This window comes from Choloepus didactylus, chromosome 2 (genome assembly GCF_015220235.1).
Source record: "Choloepus didactylus isolate mChoDid1 chromosome 2, mChoDid1.pri, whole genome shotgun sequence".
Classification (NCBI taxonomy): domain Eukaryota; kingdom Metazoa; phylum Chordata; class Mammalia; order Pilosa; family Megalonychidae; genus Choloepus; species Choloepus didactylus.
In genome coordinates this window covers 22,475,944-22,497,658 of record NC_051308.1, presented here as the reverse complement: position 1 = coordinate 22,497,658, position 21,715 = coordinate 22,475,944, and the positions used below count along the sequence as shown (strand labels likewise).

Genomic DNA, 21,715 nt, shown 5'->3' with positions numbered 1-21,715 from the left:
GTCTAAGGAGCAGAAAGGGGAAAGAATGAAGAAAAGTGAACAAAACTGTAGGAAACCAGGACAGTATAAAATGTACCAATATACTTATTGTGGGAGTCCCAGAAGAAGAAAGGGGCAGAGAGAATATTCAAAGATATAGTGGCTGAAAACTCCCCAAATCTGATGAAAGACATAAATATACACATACAAGATGCTCAACAAACTCCAAACAGGATGAAACCAAATAGACCCACTCCACACCATGTTACATGCCAAAGATAAAGAGAGAAGCAACATTATCACATATAAGAAAGTTTCAATAAGATTGATTAAGTGTAGATTTCTCATTGGAAATCACAGAGGCAAGAAGACAGTGGGAAACATATTCAAAATGCTGAAAGCAAAAAATTGTCAACCAAGTAAGTACTTTGTATCTGGCAAAACTGTTTTTCAAAATGAAGGAGGAATTAAGACATTCCCAGATATACAAAAGCCGAGTGACTTTGTCACCACTAGTCTTGCTCTACAAGAAATGCTAAAAGGATTTCTGAAGGTTGAAAGAAAAGGACACTATAAAATTAACTAAAGCCACATGAAAAAATAAAGATCTCCAGTAAAGATGGGTAATATATAAATACCAGGACTTTTGTATTTTTAATTTGGAACTTCACTTTTGACTTTACAGGATCTGAAAGATAAATGCATAAAATGTAATGATAAATCAATGGTTTTGGACATGTAATGCATAAATATGTAATTTGGGACAAGAACTACACAGACGTGGGGTGACAGAGGTGTATAGGAACATAGTTTATGTATTCTGTTGAAATTATTAAATCGGTGTCAAAGCAACAAGACTGTTATAGATTTAGGATGTCAAATTAAAGCCCCATGGAAACTACAAAGAAAACATCAGAAAATATGCAAACTCATAGAGACAAAAAGCAGAGTACAGGTTGCCAGGGTTAGGAGCAATGGGAAGTTAATGCAAAATTAGTGCAGGGTTTCTGCTTGGGGCAAAGAGAAAGTTATAGTAATGGGCAGTGGTGAGGGTAACTGCAATACTATGAATGTGATAATGCCGCTGAATGGTATGCCTGCGAGGGGATGGAATGGGAAGATTTATATGGGATATAAGTTTCCACCAAAAAAAAAAAAAAGAAAGAAAGAAAGAAAGAAAAGAAAGAAAGAAAGAAAGAGAGAGAGAAAGAGAGAAAGAAAGAGAAAGAAAAAGAAAGAAAGAGAAAGAAAGAAAGAAAGGAAAGAAAGGAAAGAAAGAAAGAAAGAAAGAAAGAAAAAAAGAAAGAAAGAAAGAAAAAGAAAAACTGAAGGGATAATGACAGTTAAATGTAATACATGATACTAGGTGGGATCTAAGAATGGAGAAAAAGGACAAAAGATATTACTGGGATATAAGAAAAATTGGAACATAGAATATAGAATGCAAGCTTTATATCAATGTTAACTTTCTTGAATTTGATAATTGCACTTAAGGTAAATATATAAGTGAATATCCTTGTTCAAAGGAAATGTACATGGAAGTATTATGTGTTCAAGAAGTATGATATATGCAATCTGTTCTCAAATTCAGGAATTAGCACAGATAGGTAGATAGATAAGTTGATAGACGATAGACAGAAAAAGTGATATGGTAAAGGCCATATTGAAATTGGTGAATCTGCATATCAGGGGAGCGGAGTGGAGGTACATTGGAGTTCTCTGTCTGGGTTTCCGTTATTCTGGCATCTCTCCTGTAAGTCTGAAATTATTTTAATATTAAAGGTTAAAAACAAAGGATAGCCAGTATTTAAGGACTGCAGTAATTTAATCAAAATTAATCTGTTTTGCTTCAATTCCATATAATTTTATGAGGTCATTATAAAGATATCAGTAATAACCTCAATGGAACACATTATCAGATACAGATAAAAATTTTGGAAAGGTTAATTGATAGTTAATGTTTTAAATATGATTTTTAAAAACCAAATAATTTCTGAGAAATCAAATCAACTTCAAAATTTCATATTGTTTATGAAGCCTAGGACCACCACAGAATGATCAAAAAATAAAATGCAACATCTTTTACTATATTCCAAAAAGAATCTTTGATAAGGAAAATTGCACTTTCAAGCTCATAATGATTTAGTGATGAGGTTAAATGATTCTGGAAAAAAAAATAATAAAATCAAAGAGTGGAATGAAATTCCAAATATTCATACAGATTTTTGGTTTTGAATTTCATTATATTGTTAAAAAATACATACGAATAAAAAATACACACAGAGGACAACACTGAGCACATCACAAACCCACAAAACATACTTGCTGAAGAAGCTTTAAAAAAAAAAAAAACAAGTGGGAGGTCCAGGCTTTCCTAGAAATGGGGGAAATTTAGAAAGAGGAGGGTACAGAGGGACACAGGGCAAACTTACATGACAATATCAGCAGTAGAAAAAGGAGTATAATTAATTAGTCTGAAATCTTCGTATACAAACCTTGGATAAGTACTTATTTCCTACTGGTATCGCAATGACAGATTAGGAACATTTTAACCATAAATGTTCAAAAGTGATTTTTAAAACTTTAACTAAATAAATCCAAAACTTGTCAAGAGATTGGACAATATTTTCCAGGCATCTTCAGAGGGAGCAGAGACAAAAAGTACCATCTAAATTAGGAGCAGACATGTAATAAGCCCTAAATAATACTGAAAGATGGGCAAAAACGTGCTAGGCTTATTGGAATTGGTAAATAAAGCAGTGGGAGGCAGAATGTCTGCATTTTGGTATGGGCTCTGGCACTCAGCTTCGTGACCCTGGAAAAGCCATGTAACATTTCTGTTTCTCAGTCCCCTCATTTGTAAATATATAGGTAATATCTACCTCATCAGAGGGTTGTGGGTATCAAAAAGTTAATGCATTTCAATTTATACATTTTCCATGGCTATATAGTTTATGCTCACATTACCATCATCAGGTAGAGATTTAGCACTAATAAAGAGAGCTGATTAGGGAAGAGAAGGTTTAGATTATCTCAGTGTCCAGTCTATGATGCCTGAGCTTCATGATTTGACACACTAACAAATTTGGATTTTTCAGTCTTTTCTATACATTCCTAAGGGTATGACTGATTTTTCCTTCTCCTATGATGTTACAAGTTTTTCTAACTTTTGTAGAATCTTGAAAAAAAAAAAGACGGCCATGTAACAGAAAATGTAAAATAACACCAAAAGGCAGAATCAGTAAAGGTGTTCCTAAAACAATATAAGAATCAATAAAATACTAATACAGCTAATAAATTGCCCTTGCTTTTTCTATTATGTCTCTTGATGAAGGCAAAAGACTGTTTCCAGAAAGCACAATTTAATCTCTAAAGCCCTGTTGACCTACTAGGCACTATTCAAAACCTAACCCCTTCTTTATAACCATGGCATAGAATGTCTTTTAGAAACCACCTTGAAGTACTAATGCCAGTTTTATGATTATATTAGTTGGAAGAGTAAATATTTGCTACTATTTATACTACTTTTTGAATTTGGTCTCAAGAATGAAACTTAGTTTTTTATGTTAAGATTTTTAATCTGTGATATTTTCAAAGTAACAGAGAAAATCTCAGTAGTTCTCCTAATATGTGAAAGGGAAATACCAGCACCCACTGGCCAGGAAGAAAGTCAGCCCATTGCAGCCCATTGTGGACCTGCCGTGATTTCCTGTGCACCAATCAGTACAGCCATAAAGCCACGGTATATTCAAAACAGAAATGCCACAGAAAGACTATAGCACACATTCTATTATCATTCATTTATACAACAATTGCAAACACTGGGCCCACTAGAAATGTTCTTATATGAAAGAAACAGAACAAAAAAAATACAAAAAAGTAATTTAAACGCTTGTTGCCCTTTCATATTGAATATGTTGATAACTGACATCCTCACAGGAAGAAGAAAAAAAAGAGAGGAAAGCTAGGTATAAAAATTTTAAAAATAACAAGATGCACAAAGATGGAAATTAAGCAGTCTACTTGTTTAAACAGTCTATAAAAGTAAAAGAAAAAAAAAAAGCACAAAAACTTCCACTATCAAGGGTACAAAAAGCTAACAACAAATAAAGGAGCAAATAAGTAAAAGGTAGTTTTTTAAAATCATTACCACGCTCATGGGTGATGACTGAGGAAGTAAGGACAGTACATTTACAGTAGTTGAAAGAAAAGGAAATGGGGGACAAGAAAGAAGTTGAGATTTTGTTTTTGTTTTGCCATTTGTGAGGACATAAAATACAAGATTAGTTAATCAGTTTGAGCAATTATTTCTTGTGTTAAAAAAAGAATAAACAAATCAAACCAACATCATATTCAGAGATGTAAATAAATCTCACATCAGAATAGTCACTCACACAAAGTTATTTCTGATATGAGACTTGAGAATTTTATCCCTATCTATATCTGGCTGACTGCGGGTTGGAGATTGTGTAAATAAAGCTGTGTGGCAGCTATTCCTTTGAGGGAGCTGATATAAACAGTGATTAAGAAAGATGAACAGAATCGTGTTCAGAGCCTCGGGAACACCATGACATGACGATGTGATAACTGCTGGGGAAAAATGAAATTAACTTATAATTCCAAGACAGGGAAGTCAGGCACTTTATAGATGAAAAATGCCCGGGACTTCTGTGAGGTGCTAGAAGCTGTCAGGCAATGTGCCCCTGAGATCTGTGTGGCTCCATGTTTTCCAGACAGGGCCTTGGTAGGTCTTTTATTTAATAATTGAAGCTGTACATTCAAATGCCAAGCAGAAAATAAAATGATATAGGGGTCACATAGTAGTAGCAATATTAGAATATGAATAAATAACAGACTTTAAAGTACAATAAGAAATGTGCAGTTAATTCTTTTGCTACTTGAGTGAACAAAAATGCAGAGATAATTAGAGAGATTGGGTTAATTCTAAAATATTTCAGAAAGGCAAGCAATGACTACACATGTCAGGTGGGAGAAAATTCATTTTTGCAAAAAGATTAGTACTATAGAAGACCCAATGTACTAATGACAATTCCAAACCAGACCAAACAAAAACACATAGACACACAGGGCCTTATTAAATTAGTTTAAAAATCAAACATAAAAGAATAAAAATAAATCAAAACAAAGAATATTGATGAGAATTTCTTTTCTTAATAAATATACCTAAAATGAGAGTGCAGCAGTGTTTATTTCTGCTTTAAATGCATTGCTCACTAAATGTTTTAGTTTATACCCGAATACATTTACAGAGAAAAACTCTAAGATCATGTAAATTATTATTTTAGCACACATGTAAATAACATGATTAGAGTCATCTGAACACAAAAATTGCTCCTTCATGTCTTTCATCAAACAGTTTGGCTAGTGGACAGGCCACTGGCAGGAGGTGTGGGACAAAAAGGAGTTAAGGACTAATTTGGAAGACTGGTTTTTGGGTGTGACCTATGTGTCTAATTATTCATTTAAATAAGTCACATCAGTATTTTATCAATTGTAAAGTGACCTTTTATGTTTCTGCTAGAAAAGATAATTGCTAATGGACTCATTTCAGGGGAGAAGGGGACAGGTGATCATTAATACCTGATCCTTCCTCAGTCACCATTCCAAGTCCTTCAGCTTTGTTTTGTCGCTCAAATGCATTCAGGTCAAGGACACTACAACAACAGAGAGGAAAGCATTTAGACAACTAATATTAGAACATGTTCTTGTTCAAGAGAGAAAATCCATGTCTAAAAAGCGCTTAACCTGAAATGAGAACCAAATGTTAACAAACACTAAAAACATGCCTCATTTCAATGTTCAGAAATCAACTTTCCCTAGGAGTGTACTAGATTCTCCCTAGGGCTAACACTGCAATATTTCACGAAATAGCCAAACATAAGGCATGAATGAGTTTCAAGTTTGGGAGCACACTGCAAAGTTAGAAGACATACTGACATAAAACTATAATAACATTTTGTCCAGTAAGAATAGCTTATTCTTCAAAGTATGTGTCAGGTGCTTTTGACCAAATTATCTTAAATACTGTAAAAAAATAAAAAATGATTATCATAGATTTGATGATTAAGGATCATTTAATGAGAAACGGCTTACAGACCCCCATATAAAACTGAATAGAATTTTCTTTTTTTTCTCTTTTTAAATCATGCACTACTCATTTTCCAGTAGGCAGAATGCACAGTGATTCTTCAAGGTCCCTAGGCAACCATTTGAGCATAGGGAAGACTACTTTAAGACATTATTAATACTGAGTAACTGAGTTAAGACGTTACTAACACCCTAACAACAAGATAGAAAACAAGGCTCTGCCCCTTAACCCCACTTTAGAGTGAGTTTTATCATTGAAAATTTTTTATGTATAATTATTGTCAATAATGTAAAGCAAGTTATTCATAAAATTGAACCAACTGAATAGAACAAATGGAAGGAAAGCATTTCCTTACCTACATGACTGCATCAGGCCAGCAAGGCTCTGAAAGAAGCCCACATCCTTTTTCTCCTTGAGGTAGTCAAGCATTTTCTAAAGTCAAATATATAAACCATATGGTCACTAAACACAAATTGTGCTTTTTTGTTAAATAAACACAACAAAATTTTAAAAATCCACAACAAAAACATGCTTTCTATTCTGGAATAAAGATTAAAAATATTCAGTACATACAAATATTACTAATGTCATCTTTACCATGAAATAGTGACAAATGTGTCAGAACAACATAGTTGTACATTCATAGCTGCAGCAGTAAATAAACACAGCTTGGAACAAGGTTGCTGCTTCATATAAACACAAGAAGCACCTGAAATAATGGGGAAATAATACATCTTTTCTTAATTCACTTCCAGTCATTCTTTCAGTATTTGGAGACCCGGATACTTATTTCAAGCTAACTGGGAAGCAGATCCATCTGGATGCCATTCACAGAAGATTCCCAAACAAAAGTGTTTTTTTTACCCCCAGGGCATAAAAATCTGACAGTTGTGACTGCCATATGCTAATATTATAGTCAGGGATTCAGTTCTCATCATTATAGTACCTACACCTAAGGAATATGAGTGTCTTTTGACCAGTAATTTTTTTCTCCTCTTTCTCAGAATGATGCTCAAAATCTGTGGTCAAAGGTTTAAACAGAAATACAGAAAATACTAAAGCAATGTAAGACTACATCTTGTTTTCTTATTTTTCCATAGCATAATGAAAGTTATTTCTAATGTGGATAAAATGTATTGGAGGTTTCAAATAAGAAGGACTATACAAGATGACAGAAGGTAAAATCAAAGGTTTTAAGGAAATAAAGACACTTCTTTTCTCTAAATCCTAAGGAGAAGAGCATGATTCTCATTTATCCATGTTGTTCTAAACAGGGCTTAGCTCTGCAGTCAAAATTTCAGTAATTTTTTTTCCCAGAAATCAAAGGTAACATAAAGCTAAATGAGGAATACACATATTCACACATACATATAAAGTGTGTGTATATATATATATGTATGTATGTGTACACACAAATATATGCATATGCACATAAAACTGAGGAATATGCATATTCACACACACATACAAAGAATATATGTATGTATGTGTACACACAAATATATGCATATGCACACACACAAACACAGTCTTTGAGAGTGTATGACAATTTATTGTTCTAATAAATCTAAGCATTTGTTCTCATTGTTCTTTTGAAACTAAGAGGCTTAGATGGTCGGAGGGAGGTAGCAGAATTCATATCTGAAGTTCCAGAGAAAAAGATAAATCTGTATAGAGAACAAGGACAATATGATACGATCTCTCAAGGCTCCTTCTGACTCCAAGGACTTCTGAGTCTATGTACGCACCATACAATGAAGATCTTTTGACATGAAACATAAGGCAAGGGAAACTATTTTTGACAAATTGTAGAAAGATTAGATAGGATTCCTTTATTTTTCCTTTTCTTTCTTTCTTAAGTCGTAACCATTTAGTTATGAAAATCAATGGAACTGGTCACGCCAGAGAGATTCCATAAGCAGAAAATTTTGTTCACGTATTCATGGCTTGATGTAAGGAGAATCAGAGAGTGAGTCATACCCTAATGATCAAAGGACAAATTTAGACTAGTATTGTTTTCATGATATTTGCCACCATTTCATGTTTGGAGTTGTAAGACTATCACATAGTTGCTTTTTTCTCTTAAGTTCTCTGTGGGGCATTTTGGTAAGTTGTCACCAAGTTCACCTTGGAGTATAATCACTTCTCAGTCCAAATGATTAGGCTTTCCATATGTGTGACTCAATGGGAGAGAGAAGAAAGAATACATTTGACTCAATATACTTTGCCTATAAAATTAAAGATCAGGGATTCTTAAACTGAAGTTCACAGAGAATTCAGGATATCTGTGAAACTGGATAGAAAAAAAATACATCCTTATTTTCACTAATTTCTAACTGAAATTTAGCATTCCTTTCAACTATCAATGCTGGCAATAAAAAAAATTAGGATTAGGTTATTTAGAAACCAATAGAAATTATGGATATATTCATATCACATTATAGTCACTGCCAATATTTCAAAATATAAATTATGCTAACCATTTTCCCCTCAATTATGGTAATTGACCCAATTTTATTCTATTTAATGAGTTCATAAAGGAACACACATATTACTTTATCAAAAATCTGTTTTTATAATATTTTGATAATTTAATTTCACTATATTTGGTTTCTTATGTAAACCCACGCAACTTTATATAATTCATTTAAAAACATTATCTGAGCGGGGTCCATAAGCTTTACCAGACTGTCAGAGGGGTCTATGGCATTAAAAAAACAGAGGATCAAGAACTCCTGGCATATATTGTCTCTATGTTCTCTTCCTGTTCTAAAATGTTATGACTGTATTTACGGAAATAATACACAATTTGAGAAACATTTTCAAGATGAATTTTTCACCTATTCTCAATTGCTGCTTAAAATAATCCCAAATTTCACCAAACCAAAGGAAACTTCAATTTTCCTCTGCTTTTCTTTTCTTAGATTCAAAGATCTTTTAGAAGCTTGGTCTCTGAATGTGGTGATTCTGAAATACAAAGGAGTTTGAAGGCAGACCTGGCCTTTCTTTCCTTATGTCAGGATAACCCTTTAACTGCTAACTAAAATTTATCCAAGAAAGAATGGCTATTAGTTCTATGCTATTAGATCCTTTTTTCCTTTCCAAACAGAAGCCAAAAATATAAAAACAGGAGACAGATTTTAGTTTTAGAATAACAATCTGCTTCTTATATACTGGTGTTTTTGGTTTTTGTGTTTTGCTGTTTTCGTATTTTTTCAATTAGCAAAAGAATTTTTCTGAGCTCAGGGCCACATCAAAGTTCAGATGAGTGGTGTCCCCAGAGGTGTGCTGTGCACAACTTGTGACATCTTGTTTCTGACAGTTTTTTTTTTAAGACAGTGAAATACTCATTTTAACAAACTCACAGACTCTGGCCTTCAGTTAGACATAGAGATTGCATGTTTTTGGATAACTGATTGAAATTACTAAAATGCCAACCCAGATCATGTCTAACTTTCAAAACATAACATAATTACAAAACCCGAATGGGAGGTGATTTTCTCATTCCTGGGAGGCTAGAAAGAATTATGATGAAAAATATTTTAGTGTATTCTTCTTACGTATTAACCTAGGAGCAGGAGCCATAGCAAATATACAATAAAATCCTGGGAATCAATTTATAGAAGGAACAATACTATAAACTGTACTTTAGGTAGATACCAAACCATGTTCTCTATGTAAGGATATTTTTATTAACACTTAAAAACAGCTGGCTTTATGTTAACTTAGTCACATGAAATGTAGCATTTCAGATAATGGCATATTATAACCTGTCTTCAGACTTCCTAATTGAGTTAATGTCTCTTAAAGGGTATTTAATTTACTAACTAGAAGACACTTGGATATTGGGATAATGTGACCATAAAAAAGACAGACATATTTTAGACAGAAAACGAAAAATTTTACCACTAATAGTTTTGTTACCATATAGTCTGTTTATTTGAAAAAAAATTATATAAATGGCTTAAAGACATTACCTGCTGTACGGTAGAGTTCCCACCATTTAAGATAGCAATTCCAAGTTTCAAAGTAGCAGCTACCATTGGTCCAGTTTCTCCTTAAAGACATAAAGAATATCCTTCCTTATATCATTTCACTTCCCACATTAACTGGTTCTATCCCCAAATGTATTCTTTAAAAATAATTACCCCCTACAAATCTGTTTAATGGTGGAGTGGAGCAGACAGCCTTATTTACCAAAAAATATTAAAATAGTAATAATGTTAATTTTGCCATCAATACTGTTATTAAATTCTGTGTAATATATCCAGAATTGAAACTATATGAGGATATAGAAAAAAAGAATAGGAAGTAAGAGTTGCTTTTGAAATACTGAGACCTGAAATTAAGCTTCAAAATTAATCATGTGATTAAAATAATATTAAAATGAATAAATAAAAATTAATCATCTGGTTAAAATAATATCAAAATGAATATGAGCTACTTATAACTTGGTTAAGTATCTCCAAAATTTCCAAAATTTCTCCCCTCCTTCCTGCACCCCAGTAATGTTACAGTTGAAAAACTTTTATCGTTTTCATCACTTTCATTTTAATGTTTATAGTCTTGCTTTATTAGGATGACTATTGTCAATTTTTAATTATTCAGATAATAATGAAAAAAATTAAAAATTCAACTAGCTGTCCAACATTTAGCATATTATATTTATTTTTAAGTTATTCACCTTTACTTATTTGAAAAATAGAAATAATCTCCATAATTTGGGGAGTCTTAATAGCAGACTGTATCACTGTTACTTTTTCCTTTCCATTACAAACTCTATTAAAAATGTGTAGCAAAGAAGATATTACTAATATAAGACAAAGCCTATTCAAAAGGCTGGCTACTGAGATATACTACAGTAAGTTGATTAATTGTTAAAAAGTCTAAACATTTATATCAAGGTTCAGCAAACTATAGCCTGAGGGTCAAATCCAGTTTGCCACCTGTTTTTTGTAAATTAAGTTTGATTGGAACACAGCCATATCCATTTGTTTATGTACCATCTCTGGTTGCTTTCATGCTACAGGGGCAGAGTTAAATAGCTATAACAGGGATCAAATAACCCACAAGGCTGAAAAGAGTTACTGTCTGTCCTTTTACAGAAAAAGTTTGCCAACCCATGATGTATATGATCAGTTTGTGAGAGTTTAGTCATAATATTATAGTTTCCCAAACTTATAAAAACAAAAATAAATCTCCTATGAGTCTGAAAAAAAACACCTTTGGACACAGTAAATCTATCTGATGAGAGACCATATTTGTGAATAGTTACCTGACATAGTGAAGAACAACAAATTCAGGGACTAAAGAAAGAAATCAGTGGAATTTAACTGTAGGAGCACTCAGAGAGTAACAAGGAAATCTGAAGAATAATCTGAAGAAACCACCTCACCTTTGCTGGCACTGATTGTCTGTAGAACCATCTCAGCAGCTCCTCTGTCATGGAGTCTGGCTTGCTGGTACAGAAGCTTCTGCTTTTCCATTTCTTTTTCCTGAATACAAATCCCAACCATTTATTTTGTGGCTATCAGCGAGCAGAGCAGCTTTCTAAAGACCGTATTTTTAGTCATCTCTTCATGTATGGGCTCTATGACAACATTATCAACCATTTCAACACCAACAATGTTATTAAACAGATATCAACATACTCAACTCTTCGTTTTTTCCTCTTATATTTTTCTTGATATACTTTTGGTACTGGTTTATCAGGATGGATTTTCTCAATTTTAATTATTTGATTTGTCCAAAGCCTGTGTATCACAGTTTTGAAGCACTGTACTTCATCAGTTAAACTTGCACTTTTTGAATTATACATTTGTGCATAAGTTTGTCACATTTTTAATAATCTCCCATGTCATGGCCATAACTTGATACTGCTCAGCAAATGGCTCGAGTTGCAAGTTATCACTGAATCACAGAAAAACTTTAACTGAGAAGTCTTGGAGTTTAAGCAAAATTGAAAGCTGATATGGATTAAAAAGGTAGGCTTCAACTAAGTGGTGGACTTATGATACAGATCACCCCCCTCACCCCCAAAGAATAAAAGATGCAATGTGCCTTTATATTTTGTATTCTCTGGTGGTAACAAACGATACTGCATGGTGCTGCTAGAGCAATGGCTGGAGTTTGTTCTTCTCCACTGAAACTACCACTGAAAACATAAAGAAGAAAATAAAAATAAAATATAAAGGCACAGCAAGTTCAAGACTGGCATGACCATTCACTTGAGCAATCCAGTTCACTGGAGAATTGAGGAGGAACTAAGCAGTATAAGTTGCAGAATGAAAGTTGCATAGAGCCCTATGACAGCGCGTCCATCAAATGGTGCGGTAGAAAAGCTTAGTCAATGGGACATGAAACAGTCAATTAGTATCATGTCCATAAACACAACGGCCAAAACATATATGACCTAAGAGCAGGAGGAGCTGCAGCAGAGGTAGCCAGGGTGACAGCTTTGCTGCCATAAACTTTCCATCCAAAGTACGAAAAATAGACACTGGAAGATGGAAGAGGTTTAAAAAATGAAGGCTTGCTAGTTACAGAATATGAAAAATAAAGTAAACTAAAAGGAGGGGGGAAAGAAATGGGCTCAAACAAATGAAAAAAGAAACCTTTAAATCAAAAGCAACCAACACAGACATTTATGCTGTTACCAGAGAGTTCTCGCCGAGGCTGGCAAATTTGTTTCTTAAATCTTTGATAATATCGTGCTGCGAAAACAAAATTGATCAGGGTTTTTTTTCACACTATAGTTAGAGCTCCTGTGGTTAAATTTTATTTTTTTCTTAAATTACGTGATAGGCCTAAATGGAAGCAAAGAAAAGAAAAGAAAAGAGGCAGCTTTGCTTTATATGTAGCCATGCTAACACCTAAAAGGTTTGCCTTCATGTTTAAACCTCTTCCTGTGAAGTCAAAAACAAAACAAAAACAAAACCACACAGACACACAAATCATTTTGTCATTACATCACAGTTTCAGAAAAAAAAACTGAAAGAAGACCCTTTCGCCTGCTCTTCAGTTATTGTTTAAAATTGATGAGCAACATTTGATTCTTCCTTTTAGACCCAACAATCTTTTACATTTCTCCCATTGCCAGAGCTGTATCTGGAACTTTGGCTTCCCAGCTTAACCAACTTATTTTGTAAAACAATTTTTCAGTAGGAAGATGACAAGAAATTATTAGCTTAAGGAATTGTCCTATCATTTTCATCAACTAGAGAGGCAAGGGAGTCAGAAAAAGCAATTACTCTATTGAGCCAAAAGAACAAATAAAGAAACCCAAAGAAGACTGAGAATGGAGGCATGCCATATACTCTTGGAAAACAAAAACAAAAACAAAACACCAAAAAACCTCTTGGCTGTCTGTGCTCCACACATGGGTAGATAGGCTCAAAAACCTGTCAGAACAACTTGTACAATAGAGTCTAAGATCCCAGTATCCTCTTTGGTAACTGAAATCATGCACGGATGATTCTCAGGAGGATCAAGAAATAGATACGATATCAGAAGATAAACTAGAATAAACTTCCTGGAGCAAAGATCACTACTATTTTTTTAAACATAGCATCTAAATTGCAATAATATTTTGGGGTGAGGTTGAGACTCATTTGAGAAAAGACTGAATCAAAAAGATTCTGATCTAGAAGCAGGAAAAGATGTACTTTATAAGCAGCAATCAGGTCAACATCTGTCTTGAATTTTCTCTTTATTAGACTGAGTTGGAAGTTCTTGCTTTGGAAGCACTTTAATGTTATTTCTTTTCAGCATTTTGACTTTTGAGAACTGCTTCTGGGTATGTAATTTAATCTCATCTTTGGACATGAAAAATAAAAACCTTGAAAGCTAAACCAGAAAGTTTTCAGACCATAAAATGATGGATTATATGGGAAGAAAAAAATTTTCTCACTTCAAATTTCCTGCAAATAAGTTTTTTTTAAAGCAAATTGGAGATTGATTTTTTAAGTGTCTTAGGCAACTAGCATCTTGAAAGCAACTTTTAAAAAGTAGTCTCCCCCCCGCCCTCCCCCCACCTACTTAAACTACCAAAAGGTCTTAAATAAACACAATTATACCTTCAACTGCACTTTGGACATTAAATTATTCCAAGGTTACAGAGGAAGGGTAAGAAAAAAGAACAGCTCTATAATTTGAATTTTCTCTTAGGCAAAATGTTCTGATTGCCAGAAGCAACCAAGAATTGTTAGCTGTTATTCTAATAAAATTGTTACGAGCCTTTTCAAGGTCAAGTGTGGTCAAATATCAGACCCATGATGAAATTACAGTCCCTGAATTGAAGTAGTCATCACTGATTTGCTTTTAGTATAACTGAAGTTTGTAATAAAATTGCTAACTTACTTTCATTTTAACTAAGAGTATCTTAGCCTTTTAGCACTTGAAAGGGAAAAAGGAGGAAGGCCAGAAGAAAAAAAAAAATCATTTGGTTCTTCAACATCTTGCCTTATATGAAAAAGAAATAATAAAATAGGAAGAAAAAAATTATAATTGTTCCATGCTCCTTCAAGGAAACAGATTGTTTATTCCCATAATGGTCATTTAAACCAGGGCAACCTAATAATAGCAAAGAAATTCACATTGGTTCTAAAGGGCCATTCTCAATTACATGTACATTTGGGGCAAACAAGCCCTTCAAAGGTAGGGCTTCCAAGTCTATGGCTGTGAATTGTGCCAAATGAGCCTATTTATCTTGTTTTATTTCTTTGCATTTCCAGGTCTTCAGATTTTTATCTTACACTGCATGGGGAAGCAAGTTATAATATAAGAAAATAGAAATTTCCATGAACTGAACTCATTAAAAAATTCCATAATTTAATAATATTAACTCAATATAAATATTTTAATTTGACATCTTAAATGTAGTCAAGATCTGAAAAGTGACATCCAATCTCAATATTACAAGAAAATAAAGAACTGAAACACAGGAGATTTAACCGGATAATTATGGGGAAAAAGATGAAAATGAGTTAAAGGGTACTAATTATTTGGTTTACAACACAAAACAGGCCAACACAGAACTAAGTGGGAAGAAAGGATAGACAAGAGTCATAGTCACATCAATTAATTCTGTTCTATATTTCAGCTCCTGAAATTGTAGATTAGCCGTATTCAAATACAGTTGACCCACCATATTAGTAAAACACCTATAAGTCTTATACACACTTATAAGACTTATAAAACACTTGTTTAAAAATGGATGGTTTCCCAAAATAAAAATAAATAAGCAAATGGTGTAGAATTTTAGAAGTAATGATCCATGGGTATAGGGGTCAGAACAGTTTTTGTTCATTTGTTTAAATCACACCACCACACACTGTACATACATTATGGTTCCCTGCACATAATAGGTGTTAAATAAAATTTGAAGGACATAAATCACATGATGCCATGTAGTTTGCACAATTTAATCTGAAATACTTTAAACAAATTTTTGTTTGAAGAACTAAAGTGAATACAATATGAAATGTTTTTGAAAGTGTATTGTCAGTACATAGTCAGAGATGTCTTTAGAATTATACACAAATAATAATAAAATTATTATGGTTAGCTCATTTAGTTTCTTATCTGCACCTTTCATCATTGCCCATTCCCTTTAACTGAACTTTCAAATAGTTCAATGATCTTCACAATTCTACTTTCCAACAGGATTAGTACAGTTTCTAATGCTCTCTTTAATAATTCCTAATAAAAGAAGAAAAATTATCTTTACCCTAAGCAAACTCTGTTTAAATGCCATATCAAAGCTCTACTAGCATACAATCAGAGACAACAAAAACATCAAACCTCACGTACTGCAGGTTCAGAAGTGTAGGTGTACTTTGTAATGTGACTTTAACTCTTCTTTCTGTATCATATACACTTGCATTTCAGTTGGAATATTGTTTCACTTGGATTCAGCCTATTTAGAACTAATAATAGCATGCTAATGCATAAAACCAGGTGAGTAAAAATAGTTTTCTCTTTCAAGGTCCTGCCATTAAAACATGTACTACACTACAAATAGCTCCATCAACAAACTATAAAAATCAGAGAAAAGAATGAGTAACTCTAAAACCAGAAAAGGGAATGTGTTTTATACTGAGCACAATATTGATTTAAAGCAGCTTTCATTTAGACCTGTTTGTTTGATTAAGCCTTTAAAACATTGGATGCTGTCTTGAACACAAAAAGCAAGTACTATGTATTTCTTTTTCAATTACCATAGCCTGACAAAAGAGAGAATAAAAATGATAAAGTTATTGATGACAGCTAATAATATGAAAATACGGTTAGATCTTGACATGCCAGAAAGTGGATTAATCAGTTGAAAAATGAGAAGTTAGAATAAAGTTCATGCAAGGGATCATAACAACTTGTTATTTGGATTTTAAGAATTCTCAATGCTGGAAGCTCTCAAGTCTGTTATTCTCAGTTTTCACAAATGGTTATTAATGCTACCCCTGATAAACTCTTGGTGGACAGCTGCACTCTATCTACTTGATAAAGTCTCAATTTCCCTGCCAAATGTTACCTGATGGCCTAGAGGAAGAGTTTTCAGGAGATTGTCTTAAGGATACATATTCCTTTTATTCTTCTAGATACCTGGTACCCATTCTACACCGAGCCATCCTCAGATTGGACCTGTAAAGCAGGACTTTATTGTATTGGCCTCTCAGTAATTATTTTTACTCAACTGTTGAAGACCTTTTTCATTATATCACACATTATTCTCTTCACAAAAATGCCTCTGGATGTTAGCTTCAGGAATATTTATGTTTCCCCCAACACAAAGTTTTTCTTTACTAATATAATGAATTGTTAAATTTGTGTAATTTTATTCTGGCTCCTAGAAAGGTTGGAATCAACTGTGTCAAACACCCACTTCAAATTAACAAGTCTCTACGGCATATACTTGTGGAATAATCCCATTCTTGGAAGGCTCTACTTGTGTCTCTATCTCCTTTTATTCCTCAACATTTCTTTTTTTTTCCCCCCATCTTAACAACATTATGGCAATTGTGTGATGCTTTATATTTCAAATTTGGAAACGGTGGATATATATATATATATATATGCTAGATATTTTCTATAAAGACATATGCACTGCCACATTTCTGTAGTAAAAAATATGGAGTTTTTCTTTTTCAATCTTCCCCAAATAGCAGAAGAAAAATAATAAAAATTTGCATGCCTTTATCAATATCTGCATATGTACAAGAATTGTGATATTATCCTGAAAAATGAAAAGAACTTACTTATAAGTAGTAAATCAAACAATTTTAAAGGTGGACATTACCCCTGAGAATATCTATTCCAAAGATTTTAATTCAAAGACTTGCTGAAGTGCAGAGACACGGAAGGTTCCCTGGCTTGATAGGTTATACAGTGGGGCCACTTTCCAGCCTCAGAAGCCTGAAGGCGGGCACCAAGCTGGGAGAAGGCCAAAGCTTTGCATGCCTGAAGGCAGGCAGCAATTTAGATAAGGGAATAGTCCCTGGGCTCCTGCTGGGCTCCTTCCATGCTCCTGTTTGCTGTTCCTGCTGTTTCCCGTCTAGCCTCAAAGAAATTCTCCCTTGAGATCAAAGACATGTAATCACACCTCATGGCTTTAGAAAAAATGTACCCTCCCTGAAATACCTGAAAACAGTCATGTAGGAGACTACTTTGTATGCTATAAAAACCTGTAGAAATGAGTAGAAAAAAACTTTCTTTTGCATGAACACAGAGACGGGGTCAGCTCCCTTCTTTCACACTGAAGGTCACACAGTCAGCATCAGGATGTGAGTCCAGCTCTCCCGCCTGGTGTGGTCTTGTGTTCACAATTCCAAAAGTATCTCCGTGGGCTTTCCCCTTTAACAGGGAAAGTGAAATTGATTAAATGTAATAATAACAGCAACACTTACATAGAGCTTGCTAGGTGATAGGCTATGTTCTAAGTGCTTTATGTGCATTAACTAATTTAATCCTTGTAACAAGCCTATGAAGGAGATACTACAATTGACTCCATTTTATAGACAGAAAAACTGAAGCATAAGATCACACAGATAATAGCTGGGATTCAGACACAGAGGGTCCACCCCAGTGTCTTTGCTCTTAATACTCTGCTGACTCCTATTTACTGTACATACTGTGATCAAGTATAAGCTTCAACTGGGATTACTTAAAAGAAAAAAATACAGCACATGAAGTCAAATTATTGTGCTTATTAAAAATATACAACTTATATGTTTAAATATACATGCTTCTGTATGGCTTGCTATTTAGGGCCACATATTCATTTGCATAAATTACTATACACAATATAGAGGACAGTGCTCTGGGACAATTTTCCCAGTACTCCACCCCCATCATACCTCCCCTCTTCCCCATGCTCCTTTTCTCCAATCCTTGGCCACCTGCTTTGCTTCTGAGTGAGAGTGGCCCTAGAAATGGCTCACACCATTACCATAGTTATGAAAGCTGGCCACTGCCATCAATGCCACTCACCCAAGGAGAACCCATGCATGACACTGATGGATGAGGAGAGACTCTCATGTCTGTGCAATGGCCAGGCTGGACCCAAGGAGGCTCTGGCTTCCCCAGGGATTGCCTGGAAGAACTGGGCGATATTAGTAAGAAGTAAGAAGAAATTAATTCCCTGTGACCAATGAGAGATAAGAGAAGGGAGGGAGCCAGCAGATAATGTGCTCTCCTTTCTTTCCCAGGAAGAACTGTATCATGATGCATAAGTTTTCTCTAGAGACATCCCACACGACTGAGCAGCTAGCTATATTGCTGTATAGCTATGGCCAGCTCGGGAATGCACTACCTTGCACTTGTTCTTCCTGTACCACTTCTTTTTTTCCCTCACTCTTGCTTCCTTGGATCGTAATACTCCCCTCCCCATGAAATGTTAACATCAGCATATAAGCTTTTTGCCTCTGCTTTGTGTGGAACTTGGGCTAAAACATTGCTTGAGGGCAACCATTTCCATAAATAAAAATGCACTTGGCAGACTGGGAGCAACCACATGATTAATGGAGACCACTGGCCATCATTATTCCTTTCCCTTCTCTCCTCTATGACTCAACAGTATGGAAAGCAACTCTTGGCAGTTTATAAGCCATATTTTAGATACCATATAGCTTCTTCAGAAAGAACCAAAAAACTATAATTTTCTTGATAAAAGGAACAATTGTTTCAATTCTTCCAATAATTGTTTCAATACAGATATTTTTTCCAATTTTTATACATTTAAGGGTTCTCTCTGCTTGGACCTAGGAAGCCTGTCTACTTTAGATTACTGTAACTGATCCAACTTACTTTAAACTAAAGAATACTTTAGGAGATATCTTATTATAACAGATTATTATCATAGATTTTTCCTGAGGTGGAAAAATCTTGAAATCTTGAAACAGTTCTTGAAAAACAAATTCTCTAATGATAAGCTTTATATATACAATCTTACCTACGTTTAAAAAGGATAAATTTATCTTGAATCCAGACATACTCGTTAACAGATCATACTTTCGAAATTCTGGATAAGCTTTCTTCTCAGTTGATACCATGAGTGAATCATTAGTAGTCCAATATTTTACAAGCAAATTTCAGGTACTTTCCAAAACTGGCATTGCTATACTGTGCTTTACATGATTAAGAATAACGTGAAACATTTGAAAGAATGCAATAATCTACGGTTAACTTTTATCCACAGACAAGAAACCTCTATGAACCAATCTGGACACATAGCACAGATTCCAGTATATTAAATCTACTTCAAAACTCTGTCCTATAATATTGATGCTAGAAATAAAAAAAGAAGGAATAGTTTCATTAAGGTAAGGTTTTGACTCCATATTGCATATAAGGAAACTGTTCTAGCTTCCCTTCTCTTAAATATACATTTAAATCACTTGGTTAATCTGCAAGGTAAATTATATATAATATAGGGTAGAAGATAAGTACTGTCTTTTTATACTGAAGAAATGATTTTGGTGGTGTCAAGAGTAAGCTTCTTGACAATCTTTACTGCATCAAGAGATGGGATGTTAGACTGATACCAGGCATTATAAATGGTAAGGAAGCCTCTCCCAAGTGAAAGTTACTTAACACAGAAGACTAGGCTAACACCATCTATATGGAAATGACCATTTTCTTGGGCAACATTTCCTGTCAACAATATTTCTCTTAGTGCTTAAATGGATAGCACTAAATAAACCCATTCACAGTTCAAATCACATCACTACCTGGGATGGGGTAGGGAGAAGAGAGGGTAGTACATCTTATAGCCAATTCATTCTCACATAATTACCAAATGCAATTCTATTCAAAATTAGAAGCTTGGAGGCACCGCAACAGACCAAAGTTCTTTTATTGCTGGAGCAGTGCTATATAACACCAGCTCTTAAAACATTTTGGACCTAAATGGACTCTTCCATACTTAAAGATGCATTACTTTGGAGTATGAGCTGGTTATTGGTCTGAGTACTTTAGTAGGTATGATGTCATTTTATTTATGCTTGAGGCCCATTTGGGAGAGAATGTAAGTCAGCCTTTTAAATTTTTATTTCAGAATGTCAGCTCTTCCACAGGCATATTTAGTATCTAAGACATGGGAAATTCTTTTTAATCAACAGTATAGAATATTAGGACCTCAGGGACTCATTCATCAGAGAACTCGTCTGTGAATTACAAATTGAGCACTTGCCAAAGGATAATGCAATTTGCCTAATATTTGAGAAAGACGGTTTAAAAGACAAGTTAATGTTCTATTCCTCTGGCTTACCTGAGCTCTACTGTTATAAATTCAGGCTTTTCAGTAGGTAATAAATCTGTATTATATTACCTTAATATGCCACAGGAAAGCTTTTACTGTATTTAATGTTATAGCCTCTGATTTTACAGAAACCCGAGAAGTACTCATTTGAAAATGTTTCTGTATCTTTTGTAAAATCATAGTTAAAATGTTGCCTGACTTTTTCCAAAGAGGAAATACAAATGGCTGAAAAGCACATGAAAAGATGCTTGACATCACTATATTAGGGAAATGCAAATCAAAACCACAACGAGATATCATTTCACACCTACTAGAATGGCCGTTATCAAAAAAACAGAAAACTACAAGTGCCGGAGAGGATGTGGAGAAATAGGAACACTTATTCACTGCTGGTGGGAACGTAGACTAGTGCAGCTGCTCTGGAAGGCAATTTGATGGTTCTTCAGGAAGCTAAGTATAGAGCTTCCATATGATCCAGCAATCCAGTTACTAAGTATGTACTCAGAAGAACTGAAAGCAGGGACACAAACAGACATTTGCACACCAATGCTCATAATGGCATTATTCACAACTGACAAAAGATGGAAACAGCCCAAGTGTCTATCAACTGATGAGAGGATAAAGAAACTGTGGTATATACAAACGACGAAATATTATGCAGCTGTAAGAAGGAATGAAGTCCTGATGCATGCAATAACACAGATGACCCCTGAGGACATTATGTCTAGTTAACATAATGGAAAATATTGTATGGTCTCACTAATATGAACTAACTACTAAGGGCAAACTCTGGGAGTTAAAATCTAGAGTACTGCTTACCATGAGTTAGAAAGAGGGTAGTGAGTGGGTGGTGATTCTTAAAGTATACAGAATTT

General features: G+C 34.2%; 1 protein-coding gene across 5 annotated transcripts in view; it reads right to left on the bottom strand.

The window, feature by feature from the left end:
• RYR2 (ryanodine receptor 2) overlaps positions 1–21,715 on the bottom strand; it is a 769,122-nt gene that overhangs the window by 65,403 nt on the left and 682,004 nt on the right. For all 5 annotated transcript variants that reach the window (XM_037821856.1, XM_037821863.1, XM_037821872.1 and 2 more), the window contains 4 exons: positions 11,484–11,583; positions 10,066–10,145; positions 6,444–6,520; positions 5,581–5,654 (listed from right to left, as the gene is read on the bottom strand). In XM_037821856.1, coding sequence (XP_037677784.1) covers positions 5,581–5,654; positions 6,444–6,520; positions 10,066–10,145; positions 11,484–11,583 — 331 coding nt within the window. The remainder of the gene's footprint in view (positions 1–5,580; positions 5,655–6,443; positions 6,521–10,065; positions 10,146–11,483; positions 11,584–21,715) is intronic.